The sequence below is a fragment of the Rissa tridactyla genome, chromosome 8 (assembly GCF_028500815.1).
Source record: "Rissa tridactyla isolate bRisTri1 chromosome 8, bRisTri1.patW.cur.20221130, whole genome shotgun sequence".
In the NCBI taxonomy this organism is placed as follows: Eukaryota; Metazoa; Chordata; class Aves; order Charadriiformes; family Laridae; genus Rissa; species Rissa tridactyla.
The window spans coordinates 17,348,078-17,369,133 of NC_071473.1; the positions used below are offsets into that span (position 1 = coordinate 17,348,078).

Genomic DNA, 21,056 nt, shown 5'->3' on the forward strand with positions numbered 1-21,056 from the left:
ATGGTTGGGCACCAGCAGTTAACGGGTCCTAGCTGACTGGTTCCGACACCGCAGTTGCCAATAAATCTTCAAAGGATGTTATTAAGATAAAATCTTAACTGTATTCCTAGTAATAAGGTACTTTAGTGAAACTAATAATTTGAAAATGCTGTCATTTAAAAATGAAATTTATCTATTTTCTGCCTTTTAATGTATCTTGTATCGTCAGCCAGCAAAACTATTCTGCTCTGTTTTATCTTCTGTTCCTCGAAGCACACCGAGGGCTGCGCCTGGCTGGCACCTCTGCTGCCAGAGCTTTCTCAGGAGCAAAAAGTTTTTTTGCTGAACTTTCAATTCTAGTAAACACAATTCTAGTCCTAATAGGTTTATAGCATTAATTGGGACGTGTCATGCTCGTCAGTGCCTCCCTGAAACGTAGCTTTAACAGAGATACAGAACGCTGAGAGATAAACTAAGAGGAATAAGAATTCAATAGCTGCCTTAAGGATTGTATCGCATAATCGCTACAGTTCAAAAGAAAAATGTAAAAGGGAATATTTTATCTCTCTTAAAACATTAATATATAATATAAAGGATCAAGTCTTATCCTACAGACCTGCCAGACAAACTTTTTGGACTCAGAGCAGATTTCTTGCAAAAAAAAAAAAAGTCTACAAGCCTAGATTGTTTTAGATATATTTTTAAACTAAAAATGAAACAAACCAAAATTCTATATGCGTGGTTTTTTTTTTTTAATGGACTTTTCTTCAAATCTTTATGAACTTCGTGCCAGCTTTTACATAACCCTCTTCTACAGCTGTCCGTCCAGGCTAGTAAACAAATGTTGCTGTATGTTTTACCTGGGTTTTTAGGAGCTTTGGGTTTCAGTAGTGTGCTTTGTTACAGGAGCCCAGATCCTTTGCACAGTGCTGCTGATCAAACCTGGTGCCTGGAGTCACAGTCTTGCAAGGATCCTCCGGAAACTTGACCTAGAAAAATTCCGTGTGGTGGGGATGAAACACATAAACCTGGAACCAGACGTTGCCTTAGGACTCCTTTCTTCTGAAGTGAAACAGGTTTGTTAAGAAACTGGTGGATCTGTGGCTACGCTTAGGTTTAGCGTGGGGAGATATGTTAGCTAGTGAATAATCCGTTCCTGAACAAAGACCAAAAATTCCCATCCGGGATTTCTGAGCTGTTGTTAGAAGTGAGCTATATAGAACAATCAGATCTGTAGTGGTATCAGACACAAAGAAAGCTGACGTGATGACGGTTTCTTTTATCGAGTGCCATGAAGAAGAAGACCTGGTTTCTCTAAAACAAAACTTTGGAGGATACGGGCAAGCCAGACCTCCCAGGAATCTGTTTAGTTGCTGATTTACGATCCTGACTGTTTAACTGCAAAACTGATGTCCTCTCTTTCTTCCCAAGGTCATTCCAGGTAGGGCACATCTAAGGAGCGTACCACACCCCCTGCACGTGTGCCTGGTTTTCCTTCCACCTGGGAGCCAGGAAACATTCATCTGGGCGAACATTTCCCAAAATTGTCAGGGAATACATGCCTCTCGAGCCCTGTTACCTTTTATTATGTTACATATACATATATGTATTCAGGAGTCTGTAAAAATAACCTGCAAAGAGAGAAAATTGGGTTACTGTCATTTCTAATGCCTAACAGACAATAAAGAGGGTTCTTAAATCTTGGGGCATTACAGGTTTTTGTTAGCTAAAAATATATTTGTGTTTCTGCTCTTTTATAGCAATTTATAGGAATTTTTTTTTTTCCCCTGACCTTAAATATCCTGACATGAGTGTAAAGATATTGCAAAAGCCAGGAAACTGAAAAAATAATCCTTGCTATTTGATTGTTTTTCATGAAGAAATTTAACCAATTAACTTTAACAGAAAACAAGCCTTTATAAATCGATATTGCTCTTGGGGTTAAGTTGGGAGAGCTTATAGCACTCTCTCGTAGAAATTCTTAATAGAGTCTTCCAGAAGAAGAGAGGAACATGCCAGGACAGTGCTCTAACATAACCATCAATCAGGAACTATTAATACCTTCTGCATGATGGGAGAGCACAAGCATTTGGTTTATAAATATTTAAAGACCAGTGGCAAGAGGGATACAGTGGTATTGGAGTTGATGGGGAAGTGCTTTCCAATATGGATTTTAATCATACAGCTAAATACAAAAATGCTTTATTGATCATCTGAAGCAGAAAACATTTTAAAAAAAATCCAAATGTCTACCTTGGGAAGTGATGTAGATAGAAGGGGGGAAAATTTGAAGAGAGGTTGTTTCATGAAAAATTCCGCTTCTTTTTGGAGTTCTCTAACGCACTAGAGCAGCTGTTGAGCAGTGATTTAGTTTCCTTGAAGAGCTGGCGACTAATGAGTTTAAAAATTACAGGCTATTGGGGTTTTGTTCGTGGAAAAAAAATATCAGGTTTTGAAAGTGAGAAAGCAGAGATAATAGACTGCCTTTGGCAAGGGGGAATGGACGGTGGGAAATGCTTTCTGCTGTACAGGGGCTCCTTCTCGTTTTTTAGAACACGTCTGAGAGTCTTTCACTCCTGAGGGCTGAAAAAGGCTTGAGCTCCCAAGATAAGTAGGTAGGTTTTCAAAAAGCCTCAGCGTGCTTCAGGGACTGGGTTATTCTGAAAATCTGGCTTGTGAGCGTGACAATGGCAGCTGGTGGAGGCACAACTATTTTTTCACAGCTGAATTTCACATCAAGCATTTGAATTGGAGCGAAGTTCCTTGTTGATCTGTTTCTCAGTTTAGGGGACCACAGGATACAGCGCTGTCTTTAAAATGTCTCTTAATATGGGGGCAAATTGCTGAAATTTAGCATCTCCTTTTGAAGAAGATGGAGCCAGCGTGTCTGACCCCCCTAGAAGCCCCATCCATGGCTTTTTATCCGCCTCCTCCTCACCTGGACACTGATCCAAAATCCGTCTCCAAAAATCTCTAGAAAACTCCCACGTGCTCTTGTGACGTGCCAGTTTTGTGTACGTAGTACTTGACAGCAGATTTGGGATTTAGCTGGTAGCAAGACTACCTAGTATCTCCTTCCTCTTTCAAATGTATTATTTACGTGCACCTTGACAAATAGCCTCAGCAATGTGGTTTCAGACACATGATTGCTTTTTCAACTTAAATACAAAACACCCAGCTTCTAAGTAGCTTTTGGCCTTTGGCATACAATAAATAAGGGGTTGCTCTGCTGTTTGCTGAGGTTATCTAATCGCAGAAGCCGTGTTAATACTTTTTATCTGAAGTCTAATAATTTTAAAAAAAAAAAAAAAAAAAAACAAAGGCCAGGTAAATAGAGCCGACATAGTCTTCTCAGCTTAGTGTGATCAGACTGTGGGAAGTGACCGCTCCCGGAGGGAGTTCTGTCCTATATCTCCTTTCTGCGCTTATCCAGCGGATTCAGTCCTGCAGAGATTCGCAGTTTTGGCTGTTTGCAAAAAAGCCTGATTTTTACAGTGGGACGTGATCATTCTGTTGGGGATTACCTGATAGGATTGCCTGCAGTAGCAGGTCACTGGACTTAATAACTTGACGGATTCCCTCCAGTCATATCTTGTGATTCTGACGGTGGAGGCAGAAGGACGATTTTGCTGCTTTTTAATCCCGTTAGTCCTCCGGAGCCAGCGCACAGCTGGAGCTTCCTCTCCGTGTTGCATCACCAAAATTGCTCACTGAAATTCCACTCAGCTGCACATGTGTGATCTCGCCGCAGCTGCTCGGGTATCAGCAAGGACGCCGTTTGAAGACGGTGCGGAGGCAGGATGTAAATAAAGGCATCATTTGGCTGGCAGAGCCTGGAGCGGATGTGAGGATCTATCCAAAGGAAAGAAGTCACCTTGACTCACTGACACTGTCGGTAGCAATTAGAAACAACGTCGTCTTTAACCCACAGTCTGCAGCGAACCACTGGAAGACAAGAAACAGGGACAGAAGAGCTCTGTTATGTGGATCTAAAAGCACTGTTTAGAAGATCTAGAACAAAATAATTGCATTTATTCTGGTCTGTTTAACAGAAACTGTGTCTTTCAACATTTTCCTTTTGCGGATGTTTGACGTGAATGAATGTTGATATGTTATGTCCAGTCCTTAAGAACGTTTTCATGAAGTCATCACCACCGTTTTTCAGCTCCTAGTGAGAAGGCCCTTAGGGAAGTGAATTCTAGGCGCATTTTTTTGAACTAACAAAAATTTTCAAGCAAAGAGAGCTTATTTTGTATTATACAGAACTGGACGAAGGTCAGAATTTTGCAGTATGTTATGCCATGCTGAAACTCTTCATCCTCATCTAAACAGAGCTCTTCTCACAGGCAATGTGAGTGACATCCCCGAGTTTCCTGTGCCCTCTGTTTCCACAGGGCGGGAGGTTTGACAAATATCACAATTTGTATCAAAATCCCTTCCGTAACTAACCATTTTCAGAATCGGGGGGGCTTCCTCGTGGATCATTTTTGCATTTTCAAATACAGGGGAGAATATCAGGATAGAGCCTGTGGTTTTCCATTTATAACCTACTACTTAGAAATGCAGTTTCGGAGGAATGCAGGTGAGGAGATTTGGGTCAAAGTCAGTGAATGAATGGTTTCATATGATAGAAAAGCAAAAGAGGCCTTGAAGTATTTTATCTCCGTATTTTTAAATGAAATGATGGGATTTTCTTTTGGAAATGTTTTATCTAGCGAATTGCCATACGCTGGTGCTTTTAGAAGATAAAAAAAAAAATTGAGAAATTAAAACCTTTAGGGGGCTGAATGATGTGATTCAGCTGAATTTTACCCCTTCTTTTCATTTCCTCCAAAACAGGAGGGGAAAAAAAAAAGTAAATAACCATGGGTTAGTTCAATCAGCGAGCTGAAAATACAGTTGTTTGTAAGCTGTACAGACCGTCCAGCGCTGGTGTGGAGCTTCTCGGCTGTTTCCGTGCCGTGGAGCACAGGGAAGCCGAGCCAGGTGCTCCTACTGCTTTCTGAAGACGAAGAGGGCAGGAGGAGGCAGCCTGCAGCTGCTATGGGCACCCTGACCTCAGGCTCAGTGGAGACTTCTCCAACGAGGCTGCCTCTCTAAGCTTTTGCTTAATTAAAACAGGCAACGAGGCTTTGAGTGCTCTGCTGCCCCTTGGTAGCCTTTTGCCCCAGGCACTTGCTACCTTTCCCCGTGCTTTTCAATCCTTATGTCTGTCTCCAGCCTACAGATTGGACTCTTCTCACCGGCGCAGTGGTTGCTAGTTATCGTTGCTGCTCATTCTTAGTTAAAATAAAGATCCCAGGGTGCTGTGACCTGCACAGCTACAAGAGGAACATCTCTGCTCAGTAGCTGTCATGGGCTGAACTGACAACACTTGGAAAAGAAGCAAAAGTAGAGAAATTTGTGATGGAGACAATGCGTCAGTGGCAAAGCGAACTGTCTTTTTTCAGCCCCTGCCAAGTGCCCTGTCCTGAGCCTCCTTGTTTTAAGCTCGCTATTTCTGTAATCCTCATACTAACTAGCGTATGAAATTCTACCACCCTCTGGTTGAAGCGGGGCTGTAGCAGCAGGGTGGGTGTGGGGGGCCTCTGCCTTTTGTGAATTCAAAAAGGAAAGTTCTGGTATTTGTAATCCGTCATTTAATTCTTCTGCGGATATAAAATGTGTGGCTCCCTGTCCCAGAGCATTTATGACCCTGTTGATACTGCTAATGCCTGTTGGTTTCACCCTATCCATGTGTCATGCTGAAGGTACTGTGAAAAGGGCGTTGCATGAATCGAAAGTTCAGCAGTAGACAAGTCAACTGCAGAGAGGCAATTCGGTTTTGTCCTTACCCCCCCAAAAATGAATTCTGTACAGATATGCAGAACAAGACACAGCACAAGGCTTTTCTGTCTTTTAGAAATAGGATTTTGGTTTCCTTCTTAGTAAAAGAATTTAGGAAACTACTGCTAAAGTTGTTTGTATGTGTAAAAACTACCACTGGCTGGTCTATGACCATGGGGACCAAAACCACGAGCTGCTATGGCGTAAGCTCAGTGCTTAACTTTTTCTTCAGCTCAGGGTGGGAACTAGACCTCCCGTTACCTACTGGATGGCACAACAAATACTGGCGTGGTGGCAATGGTACATACTCTGGAAGCTCCGCCTGCAGAGATCACGTATATTACAAAGAGGAGAGGAAGCAAGGAGTAACGGCAGACCTGTTTGCTTCAAACAGGGATGGGTCTAACCGAAGGAAAGCTGGGATATACCCAGCGCTCACTAATGCTATTCATTTTAATTTGTTGTATCTCTGTTATTTCTTTTCAGGATCCTGCTGTTTTAGAAGCTCATTGTACCTACCTTACATCAGGCACTGCTCTCGTGCTGTGTCTTCAGAGGCCAAATGCTGTGAAGAAGCTGATAGATTTACTGGGACCAGAGGATCCTAAACTAGCCCAAGCACAAGATCCATTCCTCTGGAGGGCTCAGTATGGTATCAGCACAGTCCAAAATGGATTTTATGGTATGTTTTTCTAAAAGAAAAGTCTGAAGGCTCAGATGTTCTAATGAAAAAATATATTATGTACTGTTACCTCCTGCATTTTCAATACAGATCTAGCCTTGGCAGGCAGTAGAGACCATTATTCCCTAGAAAGCTTTCATTGTTTTCTTGGTGGCTGAGCTGAGTACGTCTCAGGCTATGAAATATTCTCCCAGAAGATATATTTAAAAAAAGGTTTCTTCCCAGAAGAGCCCTAGATCTGTCTTCCATCAGAACAGATTTCCTTTGATCTTTTCACTGCTTGGTCATTTTGTACTTTTAGCTTGGTTATTTTGTAATTATCCCCAAGCACCCATCTGTCTTCTATCTGCTTGTGAGTCCCTTCCTGATAACTTCATAGCCCATTGGCCAACTGCAACCAGATTTCACAGCGGGATAAAAGACTCCACGATACTGAGTTCCTGTAACATCTCAAAACATTAATGACTGGCTAGAGAGAAGTGATCAAAAATTGCTGTCACCGAGGAAAGCAGGTAAACTCGGCTGTTTTCCATTTGGAGAGGCTCTTGCCAGCTGGCATATCAGCGGAGGTGCACCAGCTAGTCAGCATCCCCGGTGTGCTGAACCAGTCCCAGCTCATCTGCCAGGATGTGGCAGTATGTAGGGTGGGTGGGATGGGAGATAGCCGAGGGTGTGGGTGAACGATGGGAAAATGGGAAGCATTGCTGGAGAGACTGGCCTGCAGACAACTGAGGGTGTTGCTGGAGGAGGCCTAGGCTATTGCCACAAGGTGGGAAGGATATAAGTCAAAAATTCATGAGGAATTAAACATCATTAGTTCACTGCCCGTGAATAGTGTTTTTCCTCAGCGTGGTACTGATTGTGCTGTGTGTAGTTAAGGGAATATGAAAATAATAAAAGCAATAGTTTCTATAGACACAGGTGAGCTAGCAGGCGCTGTATGCCTTCAGGTTCCAGAAGACCTTTCCTGTCAAGATCCATCGGATTATTTGTCTCTTTCTATTGTATTCTGTGCTGTCAAATCACTCCCTCTTTTCATCTATATCGAGTGGTCTTCTGAGGAGAACTGATAGGCAATGAAGCAGCCACCATGTAGAATTTGGCGAAGAGAATCAGCCTCTTGATGTAGAATCTTTTTTTATCAGATACCATCATAACCCTTAGGACCAAGACTAAACTGAGAGAGATCTCTCACTGTGATTACTCACAGCATCTCCTTCGTGGGAGTGACGGAAGGGCAGGATCTACCTACACAAAAGAAATGGTCCGGGCTCTTCAGCCAATACTTTTCCACTGTCAGCCTCTGCTTCTTTTGCTCTCAAGATTAATGGATTGTGTATCCAGGTTACCTTGAGAATGAGAACTCATCACTCGTGGCTAACAATGGGTAAAATATACCCAAAAGTTAAGATACCCATGCTACAGTTAGAGCATCCCTAGCGTGACTAGCCCCTCGCTGCTGTGCCAGGGATGTGTCTGTCAATAAGTAAAGGAGTGTTCATAACCTCTGTGCACCTCCAAGAGCTTGTCCTCCAGTAAGGGTGAGACACTTACCTACAAGTTAAGGAGGAAGAGCTTAATCATAGCATGAGTAATTGTTTGGGGGACTGTGGAAGACCCTCTTCCTTCCCTAGGAGGAAATACCAAGTTTACTCAGTTTTGCTCCAGCTGAGGAAGATTTCTAGTTAATGGCATCCTGCTGAAGCAGAGCAAACCCTAGCTGTGTGTTTCCTTCCAAAGCGACTGGGGAAATTCAAGGAAGACCAGATCAGGACTTTCAAGTAAGATAAAGACCAGGTTCCAGTGATACAGTTGAACCAAAAAATGCAGTTTTAATACTCCGAGGCTCAGCTACAGATGTAAACCTGCGCTCCTCTTGTTTCTTCTGGGTCTTATGAAGTCATTGTATAGTGCTTTATCTTGAGCCCAAAGAGCTCTTACGCATGCATTTTATACAGTCCTATATCTAGAGCAAAGTGAGAGTAAAATGTTGCGAGTTTTGGGAACATTTGTGTCCTCTGTAATGGCATCGATGATTTAAACAAGATTTGACATAGAGGCACATAAAGGATCCAGCACAACTTACACACTGGTGACTTATGCAATCTTGGGGTCGTAAAGTACTGCGTTAAGGACTCTGGCTATACAATGCCTAGAATTATGAAGTTCAAACAGGGCTGAGTGCTCGAAGAGCAGTAAGACATGATTCAATGGGTAGCTTGCAAAGGTGGTAATATTTCAGAGGATAGTTGCGTTTTGTGTATTTGTATCCCAGAAGTATGGATCTGCGCCAGCACATTGACAATCCATCTGAATTCCGGTTATATAGAAATAGCTTTTCCTTCTCTAGCATTTCCCACCCACAGATCTCAAACCATTCTGAGTAATGCTTTATAACACTGTTGCTTTATAGGGAAATGTTCACATGTTAAGCCTGGAGGGACCTCTCAAGTCCCTGAGCTCAGTTAATTCTCTCACGGACAACCCCATCATATATTCCCCTTCATAAGCATCCACCCCAGTTGGATGGTCGTTACAGAACTTCACTGCTCTGATTGCTAGAAATCTTCTTACGTTTTCAAACTTAAATATAGTCATGTACAGATTGTATCCATTTGTTCTTGTGCCAAGACCTGCACTTTAATTTTAAGTACTTCTTTTTTCTTCTCTGACCTTTTCCACCCTGATGCGTTTATCAGAAATCAGATTCCTTCTCAGCTTTGTGTCATGTTGGGTCAAACAAGCCCCAAGGTCTTTTAGTTTTAACTCCTCAGATGATTCTTCATTCCTTCTGTGATCCTCACATTCTTTCTCTGTACCTGTTCCAGTCTCAATTTACCTTTTGTGACTGCAGGTGAACAGAAAAATACACTGCTATCAGCAATGTCTCATGCTAATTGTGATTTCTGTTGTAAATCAGAGCCCCCAGCGTATTTGAGACGTAGATTATTGTTACTAAGCACAGGTTTTTGCCTAACTAGTAGCTCCTTCCCATTCAGTAAGACCAGCCTGATGTGCTCGAGAACAAGGGAACAACAATGAGGGACTGGAGCTGATATTGAAGAGTTTCACGGGCTCCTTAACACAATTCCCTTGCCTATACTGTTAGGAAATACAAGGAGCCTTGTTTACATGAAGAACAAGCTGAGCGATAATAGGACAGAATCAAAATACCAAGAAGGCAATGGAAGTATTCTAAATATAATGGTTTTAAATGTTTGCTATTACTGTACAGAACAGCTGGCCTTTAAAGCAATTACTTCAGTAAGTTGCACATCATCAATCTCTCAGAAAGATGAGTGTGAGTCTAGAGAATGTTTAATTCATGGCCTGAGAGAATCTTCTCATTGTATTTATCTCTCAGGCTCCAAATCCTATCAAATAGCTGTCCGGGATATGAAGCTGTTTTTCCCAGAAGGGCTGTGCTGTGCTGAGTGTCAGACATTAGAGGAGGAAGAGGTAGGATTCTGCCCTTTCCTGAGAAGTATCCTGCTGTGCCAGAGCAATGGCTTTGGCCCCACTATCCCATCACTTCTTTCCTATTATGCTTTAGATAATGCTTGCTTTTTTTTTTTTCCTTCTGTGTTTCACCAGCTGCCAAGTTTTCCCTTCTCCTGTGGATGTTCCTGCCACAATGTGCTAGCTTTCTGTTGACCCAGAGAGTCTTAGTGGAAAAGTGCTTTTTCAGATATGTTTGTTCAGTAACCAGTGCTGTAAATTCAGGAGGGCTCAGGGCTCATACTTTAGGGGCAAAGTTCCCAGATAGAGCCAACATCGCTTTGGAAGCAGGTCACTGGGAGGGACAGCGACATCATCCATGATTGCTGAGACACAGTCGGCCCAGAAGCTGGTTGTTTGTTTTTTGTGTTTTTTTTTTTAACCAGCTTTTCTCGTGTAGCGTTCAGGAATGGAGATGAAGTGGGATGGCTGATAATGTCACTCGCTGGTTGCTGAGCGTCTCCCACAGAGTCTGTGTACATCCACGCATGCACAGCGTGGAGCGCTGCCCTATGTGTGTGACAAGGGTGTTGTCCCTTGTGCCCTGCCAGCAGAGGTACCAGACCACAGCAATGAAAAGAGCGGGGCTGTCCTGCGTAAGACACCTTGTGCTATAAAGTATGGGCAGTTTCTAGAGCTGCTGGGTGCTTGCATCCTTCTCTGCCCACAGGCAGAGGCATAAAGACTCATATTCTTGCTTCTTGGCTTGTATTGTAGGCAGTGCTGAGAAGCCTACCAGTACTGGTGTGACCTGTTCCTGCTCATCTGGCCCTTCACGCTATGTAGCTGCTGGTCTCCCATTCAAACCACTGCAATTTGCTAATGGATAAAATGAAACAATAAGTCTTTCCTGTTCAACTAGCTCTGTATGTCATTTCTGGAAGGGTTCAAGGCCAAGGTGGATGGGGTTTTGAGCAACCTGGTCTAATGGGAGGTGTCCCTGCCCAGGGCAGGGGGGTTGGAACAAGATGATCTTTAAGGTCCCTTCCAATCCGAACCATTCTGTGATTCTACTCTGATCATTTTCCTCTCAAAATCAGAGTTTGAAATGGTTGGTTCATGCACAATGAAGGGATGGAAATTTTTGAGCCTTGCTATATCCACATGGCACAGAGGTGACCCAGCTGAGTTAGTCCGAGGAGATTAGCTCTGGAACTGGAAGCAGCTGGCCACATCTGTAATATGCTTTACTAATGTGGATGCCCTCCCTCTGCAACTCAGTTCAGAGCATTGTGACAGCGCTGAGCTGGGATGTGGGGATGTGCTGGTTCATTCAGAGGCAGAAGGGACCCACCAGTCCTTGAGTTTCTGGCCTTGAACAGCTGGGAGCGGAGACTTTAGAAAGATATTCTGGTTGTAGGACCTTTAAAAGGATGACAAGATGCCATGCTGAATTAAACCTCCATAAAAAAAAGAATGCATGCAAAATGTTCTTGTATCTCTAGCCAAGCAGGTGTTTTCTAGGCTGGCAATTACAGCAGTACACAACAGCAACAAAAGCTTCACAGCTTTCATGAATCAATGCTGAAGAAGTGTTATCCTGCCTGATTAGGTCATGGTGTTCACATGACTTGCTTCTCTCTCTCCTTCTCTTCCCTCCCGCAGATCTATAACCTGAAACGTGACCCCATAGTGACTTTGGAAATCAACAAGCCGCGCAAGATCATAAAACATGAAACGGGAGGGCAACTCAATTTACTGGGCTCTGAGCAACCATGCAGTCTTGGTAAGGATATGCATAACTCTCGTTATAGATTGAGACTGTTATTGATTAATTGGACAGCAAGACAAACCATCTGGTGGCGGCAAGATTTGGTATTGATGTCCTCTCAGAAGGGAGAGAGAACTCTGAGCTGCAAAGAACAGCTCCAGTGGAGTCCATCCGTTTAACTGTTTGCCTGCCAGGCCTTTCCACTGCCAGCGCTTTTGGCGGGGTTAAAGATAGGGCTGTTCGGAAGTGCCGGCCTCAGCACCAGCAGAAGAACGAGCACTGGCAACGCAGCCGGTGTAAGCAACGGTCCGCATTTCCCTGCTGAACTTTTACAATGTATTTCAACACCCACCTGGCTGCGGTGGTTTGTGCATCCATTCACAGCCTGCCACACGAGAGGCCAAGACACTGTAGTGATGGGCGATTGTGAGACGTTTTGTTCTGTGAGTAAATAAACGAGTTTATGCAGGGAGTGCTTTTGGCAGTGCGGCCACCTAACTCTTGGGAACTGGACTGAGAGCTCATTCAGTTCCCACTAGCTGCTGAAGAGCTGCCAGCTCAAAATAACTTCCAGTTATCGCTGGTCTGAATTTGATTTGAAGTCAAAGCTTCAGCAAGCCCGTCAGTTCCCTCGGATGCCTGCAGTTTCTCTGGGCCATTTCTGTTGATTTTACTCGATAGGCATGTGAACAACACAGGCTGTGATGCAGCACCATTGGTGCCAGGAGCCGTAACTAACACGCGGGGATGTTCCTGTGGTAGGGTACTGTGGATTGATACCAAGCCGTTATAAACAAGCCGTAAAGCATCCCTGTGGTGTTCACTGGTGAGCAGATGTGGTTGGAACTGGGTCGTTCTCATTCCTGCGGCTTGAGTTCTGATGTGACTGGCAAGCAGGAGGGTGGGCAGCCGAGAAAATGTTCCTGCGCTACACCTGATTGCTGTTGTTAATGCCAGCAATAAAACCACAGGGTTGTTGTGGATGGGCAGAATGGTGTGATAAAAATGTAAGAGAATTACAGGTTATCGCCTCCCACCTTAAACTCTTACTGACACAGGACTTTTGGCATTGACCACATACCAGCAGGTGCACGAGACAGCACACATATGAGTGCAAGGAGGGTGGTGGTTAAGTCAAGGCCTTCGCCTTGTCACCGAGTCACCTTGGCACCAAGTCACTTTTGTGTAGGGGTCTCTGAAGGAGGATTTTTCCCAAGGTAATTAATTATCAATGAATTCTTTCCACTGTCTTATGTTGGCTTTGGGCTATGCCCTACGCCTGCTTCATGATCATTACAAAACTCACAAATCCTCAGGCAAGCTCCTTTTCTTCCGTTGCGCACTCATACCTCAGAGACTGACTGCATGAAGGTTTAAGACTTAACTGGTGCCTGTGGTAAGGGGTGAGGCCTATCTTGTAACACTACTGACGTTCCCAAGCTGTTGTATGAGTCCCGAAACAAGGGCTTGGCAGCTGTGTGTATGTAACAGCAGCTTTTTGGAGATGACCAGGTTGTCCAGCATGTAGCCGTCTGACCTCCTCTGGGCAGCTGCAGAGAAGTGACCGCTTCGTTGTGTTTCTGGTGGGGTATGTCAGCTCAAGCTGTGTTGAGCGCACAACGCTGCAGTGAGAGGAGACTTGCAGGTGTTCCCGGTCCAAAATATCCTGGGTTGCTATTGCTGACAGGCAGGGTATTTTCCCCCATCAACTTAGTGCATGATGGGAAAAGACCAGGCCTGTAGCACTGGTCTGCTGTGACTGAAGCACTTCTTAATTATCAGAAGAGATTGCAGAAAATACAATAAAATAGCTTGTTGTGAAGAGAGCAGAGGTATTCCGCAAGCTTTGTGCAGCCCGGTGTTAGGAGCAAATCTCAAAATGTGTGTCCCCGATTTCCTGCTGCACGAGGATCCCTTTGCTTTGAAGATGTTTAAGCAGAGTAAAAAGGAAACCAGTGTACATCCCTGATGTGTTTGTGTCTCAGAAAATGTATTTCAAAGAGTTACTGTCCTGGAAAAGCAACTACACGTGATCTCCGAACTGTCAGGCACAATATAGTAAACGCCTCCAGCAAGCCAGACAGATCATTCACTTTACGGTCTCATCTTGAACACTAGAGGTAGCTCTTGCACACAAAGAAATCTCTCCTTTCAGCAAATAATTATCACAAAGCTGCTGCCTAATGGACAGACAGATTTATCATGAGGAAAATATGAAATACATTAAGTCTTATGTATGCTGATGAGAATTACATTTTGGATTATAAAAGCGGCTGGATTAACAGATTTCTTTGCTTGGAAGAAATTAAACGGAATAGTGTCTCCTGTAGCAAAGCAGCAGTTGTCCTTGTCTGACTCCTGAAATGGGGTCACTACTGCTGTCTTGTGATCTCCAGATATGTACGTGTAGGCATACAGCAGTTTGACAGTTCAGGATGAGCAATCGCATCTGTGAACATCCCAAACGATGTAACGATGCCCGAGTGCCCCTGATCTTCCAGTTTACTTGTCTGTGGCAGGGAAGAATTAGTGAGAGGGTAAATAGTTGGGGAGGGGTAGGTATAAAACAAGCATCTGTTGTGTTGTGATCTTTTCCCATCAGATCAGTCATTGCTTGATAACCTCTGCCAAACCACTTGCCTGGTATTGCCTGGGATAATTCTTCAGGGTTCAGAGCACCCACCCTATGTCGAACTGCTTGATCAGCTTATTGGCAAAGATTTCACGGTGACCGGAGTACGCCTCACCGTCCTGGACGCACCACAAGCTCGCTGCATCTCTGAGATACTAAGCAGGGCAAAGTGCAGTGTTGCAGCAAAGGTATGAAACAGCTGGAGTTGTGCTTTGCTTCCTTCGCGCAGAAGAAGAGCCTTTTAATGCCCGCGCTGTGCTAAGATATCTAGGCTAGCTCTGAGCAAACTTGCTTTGGTAGCAGTATTAGCACAGCACTGCATCTGAGCTCTAATACCACTGGTAAGTAATGTGGGCCACGTGCCTTGCTAGCTAGTCCCGACCTCGTGTTCCTGTATCTGCGCTAGCTCACTGCCACCTAACCTTGACATCGCTGTGTGCACGTATCCTTAACGTGAACGGCACATCCCCGTTAAACGTTTCATTCCATTCACCTATCAGTGCGCTGTTGCCGCTATTGTATATGTTCTGCTGCTGTATCCTGTCTTGGTTTTCCATATAAACACAATTTCTGTTTCCCTTTCTCTAATCGCACCCCGTTAATCCTCTTCTACGGTGCTAAATAACCCTTCCACTTTTTGGACTGTGCCCTGGAGTCCTTGGCAGAGATTTCATTTTGCTTCTTGTTTAGTTGGTGCTGACAGCTCAAGCCGCAGTCCGGCATAGGGTTTGAGCAAGTGCTCACCGGGCTTAAGCATGAGATGTGCCTGTGGGGTGAGCGGATACACTGGTTTACACCAGCAAAGTATCTGGCCCAGGCTGTTTTCCTCTTTGCACTTGGTGTAGGAGAAGCCCACCATTTCGGGAGCCTTACTAGGGCAAAGCAGTAAGGTACAATGTGGGGGGAAAAAAAAAAAACAACAGTGCTGTCAGGAGCACAGAGTAAACAAGGGGGGAAACTGCTTATACTGGAAGAAGCAATCAACAAAGGGCTGTCAGAGACATACAGCGGTGCCTCTGAAAAAAGGCAAACATTTGTGCTTCCAGCCTTTCGGTTATAAGAGTCTTAGGTAATAAGAACAGGTAAGATCTTTTCAGGTTGTGATTTTTTTAAACTGACAGCATCCCTTTGAAGTACATCTGTATAGAATAGCAATTACATCTAGCGTCCAATTAGACTAAGCACTACTTTTTTCTCCTGTGCTTCCCCTGAGGATGCCATCCCTCTGCACAGGGGAATGTGCACAGCTCTCTAGGGAGGACAAAGCGAATCAGCGTGTGGGAAGGAGAGCCATGGCAGCGGCACTGCTCTCCTGGCAATGGAAACACTTCCTCCTGTCAGAGATGAATTACTCTGGGCAGAGCTGGAATGTTTCCAGAAGGGTCTGGCACTGCTGAGCCAAAGGTGAAATGAACATTACAGTTTTTGCTTTTCCTTGCCAGAAGGAAGATGGGCTCCTTCAAGCAATAAGTGTTTCTGCTGCGATATCTCAACACTCACCGTTATCTCCCTATTCCTGCTTCCAGCAGACTTAGTGACTGAATAACACACCTAAGTAACCTGCTTATTTTCCCTCTGAGAGAAGGGAACGGGAATAATAGTATGCCGTAGGAGCGGGATAACTAACAGTTCAGACACGATACTCTTTCAACTTGAAAGAGTCTGTTGCTTTGTGACTTTCATCCCCTCACGCAGCACACAGGCAGTCATCTGTGCTGTCAGCGGCTCATCAGCGAGGCTTACGGCCCCATTTCAGTGGCTAGCAACACCAAAGCTCCCTTCTTCCCTCTCTTGCAGTGTTCCCTCTTAATGGATGGTTTGTGTCTGGTGCTGGCAGCGCAGCGAGACAACGCGGTCGTTTGCTTCGACTCCCTGCTGGACAGGTAAGTGGGGACAACGCGGCTTTAACAGCAGTCTCAACCCCCTGCTAGAGAGCTTGTGATCTGAAGGAGCGCAGCTGACTTCCTTCTCTGTAATTCCCTTCCAGTTCAGGCTCCCATGAGGTCAGGTGCCACTCAAAGCCAGCCGGTTCTTCAGAAGTTGTTTTGTTGTTAATGGGTCGATAGCTCAGCATTCCCCAGTTTCAAACTCATGTGTCCTACACTCAGGACCTTAAATAGTGAGTTGTGTTGTTTGTTTAAGGACTTGGAGTGCCTGCGAGGCTTGGCGGCGTGGTTCCACAAATACCAGGGAATTTTCTGAAATAAGGGCTCATATTGGGAATAGACCTGCTGGATCAACAAAATTCCTAGGAGAAATATCTTAGCAGTTTCCATAGTTTGCTATGGAAAAAAGTTACTTAAAATAAACACCAGACAGCAAAATCAAAAATCCGCCTCTTAAATAAATCACCAGAAATGCTGGGTAGAGGATTTATAAGCCTGGTAATACAAACAGAACCCCTCTACAGGGACTGATTAGTGAAATAGAATGATTATCAGGCCAATTAACCCACTGTCCCCCAGAGGGAAAGTTTCCTTGCACAGGGGCTGGTGTTTGGCAACGCGTTGTGTAGTTCATGCACATGGTTTCCTCTGGGAAAGGAAGCCAAGAGTCTTTTTTTTTTTTTTTTTTCCTGACACATTGGGTGCAGAGCAGTCCGGCAGCCACAGGGATAAGGCTGTTGTGACTTTGGCAGTACCATCTGGAGGACTTGCAGATAACGCTGTCAAGGGGACAGGAGTAAGGAATTCAGGGATGCTGGGGTTTACAAGTGTCAAGGAGATCAAATGCGAACATCCAAGTTGGTAGACACCTGGGAGTTCTCGTACTTTGATGAAACGTTACGGTGCTCAGTCACAAGGCCACACCTGGGAAGAATAGTTGCAACAAATGTCATTGGTAATTTTTTAAAAAAATTTTAGGCTAATGACAAAATTTAGACATGGTTCCTATTCATTTAAAATCACACCCTTGGGATCCACATCTCAAACCTCTCACCCAGCAAGGCACAGCACCAAGGGGAAGCAGAGAGCAAGTTACCCAAGACCTTTCTAGTGAGTTTTCTCCCGCCCTTTCCCTGGTTTACAGGAAAAAAGTGAGCTGTTTGGAATCCCGGAGATCAGTGCCGAAGGCAGTTCTGGGAGAGTGGCTGGTAGCAGAGCTGGCAGCCAATACAAGATCCCCCACCTCTTTATTTTCCTCAGGTTTTTGCTCATCAGAGTCATGAGTGCTGCCTAACAAGCGACACAGTGTAGCTCTTCTGTAGGCTTCACTTGCCGTGTTTCGAGATCGCCGGTCTCCAGGCAGCACCCCCTGAGCAAACCTCACAGTGGCTTCTCACTGCCATCCGCAGCGAGCCGAGGGGCTGCGAAGGAAGCGGGGAGGAATAGGTGTGGACTCTGTCGATCTCACTCTGCGTCTCTCACCCTGGTCTGTGCCGGTATGGCCGGCTGTGCAAAGGATAAACTTCTTGCCGAACTGCAAAATAGGTGTGCATAAACTACGGCTGTTGGGAGGTGCTCCCAAATGGCAGGATCCGCTCTGCCTCTTGCCACCATGCCAGAAATAGTGATCACGCAGCCATTTAAAACCAGCTCTACAAAAACATATTTGCCTTCGTGATCGACGATGCTTGTGGAAGGGAGGGGCAGCAAGGTGTGCCCAAAGATGGAGAGGAGGGGAGGCAGTGATCCGCCAGTAGATCAACTTGAGCCAACAGTAAACTCATAGGCTTCTTCTGTCATAAGCCACCATTAAAATCAACTTTGCAAATACCTTTGAAAATCCGGCCTGATTTAACTAGTGTCTCATAAGGACGCTTCATGCTAAGACATCTTCATTGCCTAGTTTATAAACATTTCAAAATAACATCTGAGGTTACTTACACTTATGAGTCCATCAGAGGGAGCCACGTGACTTTCTTGTACTGAATAAATCACTGTATATTTATTTCACTCTTCCTGCCACGGCCCAGGATTCCCGTACCTGCGCGGGTTCTGGCCTGCATTTCAGCTGCATTGCTGAAGCACCACTGTGTAAGAGATTCTTTTACAGCCCTGGGAGTTGATTCACAGCTGAGCCACGTTACTTAGGCTTTGTGCCACGGGGAGAAACGTTGCCATCTCTATGAAAGCCGGGGATATGATGTCAGAGATGGGCTGTGGTAAGAAGGAGGAATCAGGTGTTGAGAGGAACAATGCGGGCTTTGCTAGTGTAACTGCTCGTAGTTCCGAGCCTGTTAAAGCTTTCCTAAGCCAGCTCTAGCAGTGGCACATCAAGGAGAGACGTTCACTCACTGGAGGATGTGCCGCACGGAGCAGTTGCCTTAAAGACAGGCGCAGACCCTGCTAAGGGTGGGGTGATGAGGGTTCAGCAGCAGCTGTGCCCATTCTGTCCGTTCGCTAGCCGCCTATGAAGGCATAATTTCCGCACCAAAGGGCGGGAAGGACAGAGAAGGGGACCACATTTAGGCAGGTGGGGGCACAAAAGCAGCCTGCGAGCTCGATTGACTGCAAAGAGCGGAGCCAAAGTAGGGATCTGGGAGAATCTGGGAGGGTGCCAAGGGCAACTCGTAGGGCAGAGTGAAGTAAGTGTCGGAAGAGGTTGAGGGGAAGCTGAAGCACAGCCTGAGAGCAGTGGGGACCGGAGGGAGAATCCAGAGAAGGAAGTGACACAATCCTATCCGCAGACGAGGAAAAATGATGTGAGACTTGCCTTTCTTGTTCTGTCAGCATCCGGTTGCCTGCATCTCTGACATAAAGCATTTGAATTTTCCCTGACATGACTTGTTTTTACAGCCAGATTTCCTAGCTGCGGGGTGGCAGAGGGAAGAATTTACAAGCAGATTCAAAGCAGCTCCTGGAAGAACGGCATGCTCTGCTTTTTAGGCGTGACAAACTAGATTTAGCTGCCTTAATAGGTGATACTGATTTAATACTGATTACTCCTCTATGGTGATTTGAGCTCTTTGAAAGTACTTTTAGATGCCCGTAAGATTGTTAGGACCTATCTGTATTGTGCACGGTCTTTAGGAACTCACCTAGTTAACGTTGTACTCGCCTCGTAAGCAGCGTTCGACTAAAACGTGCCGAAAACCCAGCTGCATCAGGAGAAAACCGGGTTGTAGACCTTATACCTTCCTGGTTTTAGACTATGTAGTGCAATCAGAACAAAAGTGAAGTGTTAAGGAACTTAGCTGGATGTTATTCTCTCTGATGAAACGTTCTTACCAAGCGTTAATTGCCGTTAGCAGGGAGTGATGTTATCCCTATAGGAAGCTCATCTCTGGGAGCTTTGGAAGGAAAGGAGGTGTAGAAATCAAAAAAAGAACACACGAGATGTAAAATCTTGGAGCTGTTGAAAACCACTGAAGGGAAAACTGTTGCCAAGCACAATACCTGGATATGGGGGCAGGGAGCAGGGAGTGGTTTCCAGAGGCTCTGGAGAGTTTTCAAGCCTAAGTCTTCAGACATAGAGTTAGTTTAAAAAGCGATTTTGAAGTTTGTGTCTTGCCTTTGAATTTCTCTTGAATATGGCTTGCGGTCAACTCATGCGTGGCTTGAGGTGGACCAGAGCAAACCAAGGACTAGTGAAGCAGACTCTGCTGCTGAAGGCAGCTTAGAAAATCCTGGGGTTTGGGGAAAAAAACACATATCTTTGTGGAGAAAGAGACCCCTGCACAGAGCTAACTACATTTATGTGTGTTTCCCACTGCCCCAGAGACCCCATTATGCAACAGGTCATTACAGTTGTTTGAAGGCTTATATTTTAAGAATCCAAATCCATTTATACAAAGCTTTGTAAAACCCGGGATTTATCTGCGTAAAGAAGTTCAGTAACAGATGCACATGGCCAGAGCTGCTGGCACAGAGCATAGTCCTCCTCAAAGCTAGGTCATCTGCAGCCTCTGACAGCTTAGATGGCAAAGTAACACTGCCTTCCATTTTTCTTTACCCACAGGGTCCGTTGGCAGCAGCAGTCAGTCCTGGACACTGCGCAGCATCTCCTTTATCCCCAAAATGAGAAACAGGTAAGTAGAGAAGTTTATGGTACATATATGTGTCCTTTTTCTCCTTGTGATGAATTAAATTTGTTGAAACTGTTTGAATTCTAGAAGCAAAAATCAGTTTGTTTGAGACAGAGGTGGTGCCTCACGACGGCCCCGAGCCTTGGCTTATACTGGGAGCCCAGCACGTGGAAGGTGGGACCAAAACCTTGTCGAACTATCTTCCACACTACACCAGTGGCACTACTTTGAATCAAAATATTTTAAGATTTAGATAAAGATACGATATTTTCTGTAGATGTCAGTTACTTTTTTTATGAAGAATCAACACTTAGTAAGATATCTGGGATACTTGTCAAAAATAAATGACGGGAAATGTTCATTCAGCCCTACTGCCAAGCCTGGCATGTGTCCTGTGTTCGGGAAGTTGTGTTTCAGAAGCCCGAGTCCAAATGGAAGATGAGGAATGAAGCCATTAGCCATTCCGGGGATGGGCTAGCTGAATATTTTCTCAGTAGCTCATCCCACGAAAGGAAACACCAAGCTCCAGGTTTTTTTAAAGACACTGAGTGGGAATAAACCGCACAAACACCTTTAAAATTCTGGCTGTAATCATCAAAATTTCGTACAAAACAAATGAGATTTGGATACAGGAGGCAGTGCCTGAAAAGGCAGAACTAGGAGCTGTAAAAGAATTGGGAAGAACGAGAAACAGTAGCAAGTGGGTGAGCCTTTCCTGTAGATCCCTTTTGCTTCCCAAGAAAACCCAGCAGGAGCGAGA

At 44.9% G+C, this 21,056-nt stretch overlaps 1 protein-coding gene across 1 annotated transcript in view; it reads left to right on the plus strand.

The window, feature by feature from the left end:
* DNAAF8 (dynein axonemal assembly factor 8) overlaps positions 1-21,056 on the plus strand; it is a 96,521-nt gene that overhangs the window by 72,871 nt on the left and 2,594 nt on the right. The window contains exons 25-31 of the mRNA XM_054211026.1: positions 886-1,055; positions 6,292-6,487; positions 9,852-9,946; positions 11,591-11,711; positions 14,299-14,516; positions 16,126-16,211; positions 20,230-20,299. Of these exons, the coding sequence (XP_054067001.1) occupies positions 886-1,055; positions 6,292-6,487; positions 9,852-9,946; positions 11,591-11,711; positions 14,299-14,516; positions 16,126-16,211; positions 20,230-20,299 (956 nt within the window). The remainder of the gene's footprint in view (positions 1-885; positions 1,056-6,291; positions 6,488-9,851; positions 9,947-11,590; positions 11,712-14,298; positions 14,517-16,125; positions 16,212-20,229; positions 20,300-21,056) is intronic.